General features: G+C 29.0%; 3 protein-coding genes across 3 annotated transcripts; 1 reads left to right on the plus strand and 2 right to left on the minus strand.

The window, feature by feature from the left end:
- Positions 1-229: 229 nt before the first annotated feature.
- Bm5845 (Dual specificity protein phosphatase CDC14B, putative) lies at positions 230-1860 on the plus strand (the record flags this gene model as incomplete). The annotated part of the gene is made up of 4 exons (XM_001895244.1): positions 230-361; positions 812-943; positions 1267-1433; positions 1737-1860. The coding sequence occupies 4 exons, from the start codon at positions 230-232 to the stop codon at positions 1858-1860; spliced, it is 555 nt and encodes a 184-aa protein (XP_001895279.1).
- Positions 1861-2557: 697 nt separating this feature from the next.
- On the minus strand, positions 2558-4842 carry Bma-thoc-7 (IL5 receptor binding protein, putative; the record flags this gene model as incomplete). Its single annotated transcript, XM_001895245.2, has 6 exons — positions 2558-2637; positions 2771-2840; positions 3108-3174; positions 3785-3929; positions 4428-4549; positions 4718-4842. The coding sequence occupies 6 exons, from the start codon at positions 4840-4842 to the stop codon at positions 2558-2560; spliced, it is 609 nt and encodes a 202-aa protein (XP_001895280.1).
- Positions 4843-5177: 335 nt separating this feature from the next.
- Bma-rpl-29 (60S ribosomal protein L29, putative) lies at positions 5178-5545 on the minus strand (the record flags this gene model as incomplete). Its single annotated transcript, XM_001895246.2, has 2 exons — positions 5178-5329; positions 5509-5545. 2 exons carry the CDS (start codon positions 5543-5545, stop codon positions 5178-5180), a joined length of 189 nt encoding a protein of 62 aa, XP_001895281.2.
- Positions 5546-7964: the final 2419 nt, after the last annotated feature.

Genomic DNA, 7964 nt, shown 5'->3' on the forward strand with positions numbered 1-7964 from the left:
TAATTTACTTTTTCGATTATATTTCATCACATAAAACTGTATGTTATCAAATCGTCAACTCCGGTCACAATTCTTATTCTTACATTTCGGTTTCTTTTATTCCTCACTAATTGTTTATCATAATTCATTACAATTATTATCTTTACAGTTTGAGAAGAAAGAGACAACACTTTTTGTGTAGTAGCAGTTTGGTACCAATTGTTAAGTTATGATAGCAGGAGAAAGGAGAATGGAATCATCAACTGCCAGGAGACCAACTCCAGCATATTTTAAGCCAGCGCCTAGTGAAATTCAGTATGGCAGAATGAGGTTTTTAATCACTGACCGACCATCTGATTTAACAATCAACACCTACATTGAAGTTATTCTTTTTCTCAGATATTTTAAGTACAAAATCTTCATTTAAGTGATTATGCCAATACTGCTTCATTTAATTTTATGCAGCATTGATACAATATTTTTTTACCATTGAGTAGCATCGATATGTTCATGAAAAGATATATTCCAGTTGAGACAAGATGTTTGAATTGCATGTTATTCATGCATCGTAATGTAAATCATAATTATCACTTAAAAAAAAAAAAATAGTTTTTATTTATATATATAGAGTAACATATCATTGTAATGTAATTGTGAGCGAAAAAAAAAGTTGAACAGTTGAAAATGATTAATTTTTTCTTTTTAATTAGTGCTTCTAATTTGCTAGTTTCATTTGCACTTCATTTGCACAAGTGAAAAAGTTAGGATTAGGGAGCTGAATTTACTAGAATTTTGGAAGGAAATTTTTTTTGATAGCATTTCCAAAATTTAGGAGCTTGAAAAGCATAATGCTCGAGCAGTAGTTAGAGTATGTGAACCAACGTACGCGACAACGCCATTAATCGTAAATGGTATTGATGTACTCGACTGGGAATTCGATGATGGTAGCGCACCACCTCCTGAGGTTACTTTTCACTCACAATAAAAGGGAAGAGGTTTCTATTCGAGAATATAATTTAATCATTTTTGAATGATTTTTTTTTTCTTTTGTTCTAGTTTTCTTTATACTTTTTTTTTTGGTGTGGGGGAGGAAGAGGGTAGGGAGGGTAAAATATTTAAATTGAATTATAATAAAAATAAACTCGTATGCGATAAATCATATTCATAGCATGGAAACATCATTAATTTTTATAGTGATTTCATTAAATTGCATTTATGAACTTAATGATAGGTTTGAAACTTTTTAAGATTTTTTTTTTATAGTTCAGTGAACGTATTCATTTTCAGTTGATCACTAAATGGTTATCATTAGCAAAAGAAAGTTTCAAACTATATCCAAATCAATGTATTGCTGTGCACTGTGTAGCAGGATTGGGTCGAGCTCCAGTGCTTGTAGCTATTGCGCTTATGGAAGCTGGTATGAAATACGAAGATGCTGTTGATCTCATCAGGCGGTATGTGCCACTCCTTCATATAAAGTATAAGAACTTTAATGGGACATGTTCGGAAATTGATATTTAGTTTTGTGGAAGACTTGACAAAAATTTCTGGTTCTGTGGTGTGATTTTTTAAATATTTCATAAAATAGTGTTTTGCTTATACAATACATGACATTCTTGATGTTATGAATTGTATTCATATTGACAGTTCAATTTTCAACTTTTTTTTTTGAATACAGGGGAAAAAATGAATGGTCTTTCTATAAAATTCAACATCAGCATTACTGTTAATCAGCATGATGAAAATACTGTTTTTAGACATCGACGGGGCGCTCTTAATCAGAAACAGTTGAATTTTCTTCAGAAATATAAATCAACAGGGCAGCTACGAAAATTGCGGTGCAATGCGGAGGGAAAACCAGCGAGATGTTCTCTGATGTAGATTATCTTCTGTGTGATGTTTGTTTTTATAACACACCATTTCACCTCATTTGTTTATGTTTCAAATCAAATTCTAGTCTTTGAGAGAAATACCTTTCCAATTTAAGATCTTAGTAATGGAAGCAACTAGCGCTGGAAAAGAATTTCACATCCATAACGGTGGAAAAATTATTTGGGTAAGAATTAAGTGAAAAAAATTTTCAAGCAAATGAAATATTTTTTATAATGTTTGTGAAAAAGTAGCACTAACCAGCAATTTTCCCCACTCTTGAGTGGTGAAGACTTTCTAAGAAGCGATTTTCTGCAGTTGAAAAGACGCCATATGCTGATTCCATCATTCTTATTCACGGTTATTTATTTTTATTTTTTGGCTTTTTTCTCTCGATGTTGTTCACTGCAGCGGAAATTAGGAGCGCACATTTTTCAGTATTTTATACGCGAATCTGTCAGTACCACAATTAAATAATTAAAGTCACTTCATGAAATTTTCAAATGCCTTTGTTTCCTGAGAAATGAAGGAACTTGTTACTGATTCCGATTCGTTTATGTGAACGTTTATCATTGCCACATTGGTGCAAAATATATTTCTTGAAACATTTGTTGCATTTATGCATGACTTTTTTTTTTTCTTAGTGTCACTATTAAGCTAAAAGCGCCATCAAATGAACTATCTGGTACAATATCAAATTGAAATCAAATTAAGCTTTCTCCTTTTTACCATCTGTCCCTGTGCCGTCCACAGCATCATCATTATTCATTATTTCACCGTTCTCTTCGTCTGCAATTACAAATGCACGTTTTTATTTGAAATTTCAATAGAAAATAAACAAAGACCTAAGGAGAAAGAGTATAAAAAGGTATAAGAGGACGAAGGGTAAATAAGTATCTAATGCATTAAACTAAAAGCATACCTTTCAAAAATTTGCAGAAGTTTGTTAGTATGATATTGAGAGAATGAAGATGATTGCGACGTTCCGCTAGCTAAAATTTACTTAATGTTCTGATATAATATGAAATAATCGTGTTTACATTATTGTTAAATACGCAAACTTTGATTTTCAAACAACTGAAGCAACCAACAAAATTATAGTTCATTATTGTTAGCAAGAGAGGATAATTTTATATGAACAAACATGAAAAGATTGTGGCGAAAGAATTTTGCAGCTTAGAAATATTAAAATATTTCTGAAGTCATTATTAATTAATATTTGATTCTATTCATCAATAGAAAATTAACGATATACAGACCTTTGTTTCTAAATTTCGTTGCTTCTCATGTAGTTCCTCAAGTTCCTTCTTGATTAGGTCTAGTTTCCTTCAATTTTAACATATGAAGTATTTATTAGTTGTATTAAATGAAACTGCTTTCAATAAATTCAAATGTTAACATTAAGAAATTTATGGATGGACCAAATTTGAAAATACTATTGAATTTCCTAATGTTTCATTATACAGTATCATCTATATACGTTAAAATTCTTGCACTAAAAAACATTCAACTATTAAGCTAAATCATTGTCTACTTTTATCGAAGTCTATAGTAGAGGTGAGATATTATTGAAGCTGATATTTGATATGGAAAAATTGACAGAATTTTGCTCTACAACAAATGAAATGCATAAATTCTGTCCAGCATGAAATGATTTTATATTAATTTTGTAGCATTAAATCATAAAAAGACTAAATGGTTTTAGTAAAATATGGTGAAAACAAAGTGGTCATTAAGCATTAGGATTTTGTCTTCAAATGTGGGACTGAAACTTTCATACCAATATGACATATTAATTCTCTGAGAAAGTTTTATATCATAATATTGGTGTGAAATTGATATATTTTTGTAAATTGCTTTCAAAATCTCAATTTCTTCTGCGAAATGACTCAGTGAAAAGTAATTTTTCGTTTATAAGAAAGTAATAAGAAAAAACCTGGTGCTTTCTGATCTAGACGGCACTTTTTCAATCATTTTGGCCAATAATTCATATTCTTCTTTATTTTTTCGCTGCCCTTTCGCAACAACTAATTCCCTTTTTGCAGCGAATTTTTCTTGATTTTCTTTTATTAGTTCTTGTTCTATAATAATTTAAAAATCCTTACTGAGTATAGCAAATTATAATAGCGAACTGAATCGTTTTCTTTCGATATTAAATAGTATCAAAAATGTTGCTATATACTGCTGTGTATGGAACAATCAACAAAGATGTGAAAATTTAGAGATACAATGCATAAACTAGCTATGCTATTTCCAATCTCCATGAATATAAAAGAAAATTACAAATTGAAGTGAATAATCTTTAGTAGCAAAAGTTGAAAAGTATAGTAAAATGATTCATTTATCATTCCAGCTTTATGGAAATTGAAAGGATTTTGCTGTATATTCAATTGAATTATAGAAGAATGTGTGATAATAGATCATATGATAAAGTGATCATTTATGAAAAATGATAATCAAACAACCTCCGCTGATTCACTAAGAAATGTTTTATGCAACAAAATTAGGTATTTCTAATGATATTTGATTTAATAGTTAATTTAATAAACTTTGAAAAAAAAAAAGTTAAATAGAACTACCTATATGACTTGTGAGCATGATGTATTCCTGTATCTGTTGCTCATTCATTGTAGAAATCAATGCTTGCTTTTTCATAGCAGTTTCTGCTGCTTCCATCATTTTCATTATACGTGGTACAATGCTAAAAACTGCACAATCACGATCATGTAAGTTTCCATCTTGTCAAATTTCACTTCTTTTAACCTTCTCGAACTCTCCTAGAATTGTGACAAAGATTTTTTCAAGAATCTTCTGAAACTACACATATAAAGGAACAAAAGATCCCCACAACTATCACAGAAATGATAACCTTTGTGATGATTCGAAATCCTTAAAATATTTCAACAGTAATGCAAGTATGGTTGCAAAACGACGATCATCACCACCACCATCTCCATCGGCTATCAATTTTCGAATAATGCACTCCTCATTCATCTTTATAAAAGTTACTAACAACTTACGGAAATATTTACAAAAACACCAAAATCCTGAACTCCAACTGTATAATTTTAATAAAAATTGGGTGAGTCTCAAGGGTAACCGTAAGTGCCACTAACATGTAAATTTAAATGTAAAATGGACATGTAAATGTCTTGCAATGCAGTATGTCCAATAAATGAGATAATAAAACTGTTTCCTATGAAATAAAGTAGTTCTACAAGTAATATGTCATGTACAACTAGTGTAAAACGCAATATGCAAACAGTGCTGTTAACAATTTACTGGTATATAACAAAAAAACAATCAAGCAATCATAAAATTAATCTGTATTAAGCTTTAGATTCCTTCTTTTGATGCTGATGACGCTTGTTATGCTTCTTAGCAAATCGAAGATTCCGCAGAAACTTCTGGTCAACTCCTTTCATGGACATGAAACGATGTTTCTTCGGTTTCTTAATACCATTCCTGTGATCTTTTCTATCTGAAATAATCCGTACTGTATTCATAACCGAACATCTTACGATATTCATAACTAAACATATGTAAAAACGTTCAAAATGTTACACGTTATGCGCAGTAATAATAGACAAAATGATTTTATGATGTAAAACATCGTTAGCAGAATGCTACAGGTCCAAACAAATAAAAATGTAAACATACTTTGATTATGACTTGTATGATTCTTTGATTTTGCCATACTGATTTTTATTATTTGACTAGTTTTTCTAAAAATAATCAATTAGCCTAAGAAATGCAACATGAAATTATACAAATGGTAGAGAAAAACGCCCAATACACGCTAAAAATTTATAATCCTCATCAGGATTCTTGTTAGGATACCGTGGCACAGCCACTTACTCTTCTAGATCATTACAAAGGCTTTTAACATTATTCACTCAAAAATCTCACAGCAAGAAGATATTTATGGGCTCTTGCAATTACCCAGAAGTATCTAAATCTCAGAATTCTAATACCATCTATATCTCGAAATTCCAAAAGCATATTTACCCGAAAATCTAGCAGTATCTATATCTTAGAATCCCAAAGAAGTCTTTACCTAGGAAATTCAGAAACATTCTTTACCTTGGAAATCTGGCAGCATCTATACCTCAGAATTCCAGATAAATCTTTATCTAGGAATTCCAAAAGCATTTGTACCTTGAAACCCCAAAAAGAGTTTTTACCTCGGAATCCCAAAAGCATCCGTATCCCGGAAATTTAACAGAAAACCCAAATTTACTGCACCGCGAGAACCCTCACCGAACTCAAATCTCACCTATGTAAAAAGTTCAACGCAACAACGCCTCGCTACATAACAATGACGCTAACCAATCAGACCACTATGAAAAGCATTCGTCTCATTGAGATAGTGAAAAGAATTTATTCATATTTGGCAAGTACTGTTGAACCGGAAAATAGTGGCATTTGATTTGTTAACATAATATTCATATGCCAGTAAACATTGAACTTTTTTCGTGGAAAATTTGCAGTGCTGTCATATTTGATATTTAACTTGAATTTGTGGTATTATTTGAGTTATAAGTTTTCAGTAATAATTGAAATGGCATTACTACTTTTCAGAAAAAAAATGGTATTATTGCTAATTGAATTTTCTAGTTATTGCTGATTGTTAGCTAAGGTAATGCATTAGTGGTGATAGCATACCGTTATAGTTTAGGAATTTAAAAATTTAGGGATATTGTTATATCATATATTAATTAACTGTTAATTAATTAACATCTTTTGTAGTTTAATCATTTATGATATCATATCATTTATGGGAAATAGCTTTTCATAATTTTCATAATCATTTGTCATAATTTTCGTGAACATTTTCCAACTTTGTTTGAATATTAAATAATTGCTCCTGTGATTGTTGTGATATGATAATAATAATAATCACAGAATCATCATATTATAACTAGCTTCGTAAACTTTGTAAAAAATTAGCTTAAAGTAAATATTATTGAATTTCTTTTAGCTTACAATAAATAGTTACTTTCAATTCGTTTTATTTCAAAAACTACAGTTAAAAAAAAAGATAATAAATGAATGTGAATTATACTGATAATTCCATTTTTATCACTCAAATTACTTATATTACTCAATTCTTTATATCATTGATATCACTATTTTTATTTTTTTTAAAGAATTTTTTGAATGAAAGTGATAACTTTATTGTATTTTTTATATCATCTTTACCATTATTTCTATTTTTTAAAGAATGTTGAGAAAAAATATTGTATTTTTCACATCATTTACATCATGATTTCAACTTTTTATATCTTTTGCATCAACTATTTTCATAATTTTATTTTTTTTTAAAAAAAGTGATAATATCGTTGGATTATATCATTTATATCGCCATTTGTGTTTTTTTTTTTTTGATTCTGTTTTTTTCATTGTATTTTTTCACCACTCATATTACTATTTCCATTTTTTTTTTTTCTAAAAAATCTCTCTAAAAACTTTGGGAAAAAAAATGATAATTTCATTCTGTTTTTTAAAATAATTTCACAGATAATATAGCCATTCCCTATTGTTACTTCAATTCATCCAATAATGGAATTTTTATGTAGAAATAGAATACTTATTACTACATCTAATTATTTCATTTCTAATTATTACTTCCTATCATTCATACTAAATACTATTGTTAGAATCATTTCTCTCTTTCTTCCTCTTTTCCTCTTCCTCTCTCTCTCCTTGTCTCTCTTTCGACGCATCTTGTAAAACTGTAACTGTATGCGGCTTTTCTTTTCGCTGAATTTTATTGAAATAAAAATTTAACTCTTTTCTCATTTAAACTCTTTATTCGTTAACTTTATTATGCATATCAAAGAAAAAAAGTGAGATTTTACGAATAAGAAGCATTTTAATAATTAGAAGAATAAATAGAGAGAAAATTATTTAAAAAAAAAAAAAATGATATTATTAGGTAATTCAATTAGTCTATTCACTGAAAAATAAGAAGCAAAACTAGATGCAGTATACATTAACTAATAAATGATGTAATTTTGAAAAGTTAAATTATGAAATCATTTCAGACAACTAAAAAAATTCTTTCTTACTTAGAATAGAAAATTCATTTAAATTTTGACATTAAAATTAATTTA

The sequence above is a fragment of the Brugia malayi genome, assembly GCF_000002995.4.
Source record: "Brugia malayi strain FR3 genome assembly, contig: Bm_v4_ChrX_scaffold_001, whole genome shotgun sequence".
In the NCBI taxonomy this organism is placed as follows: domain Eukaryota; kingdom Metazoa; phylum Nematoda; class Chromadorea; order Rhabditida; family Onchocercidae; genus Brugia; species Brugia malayi.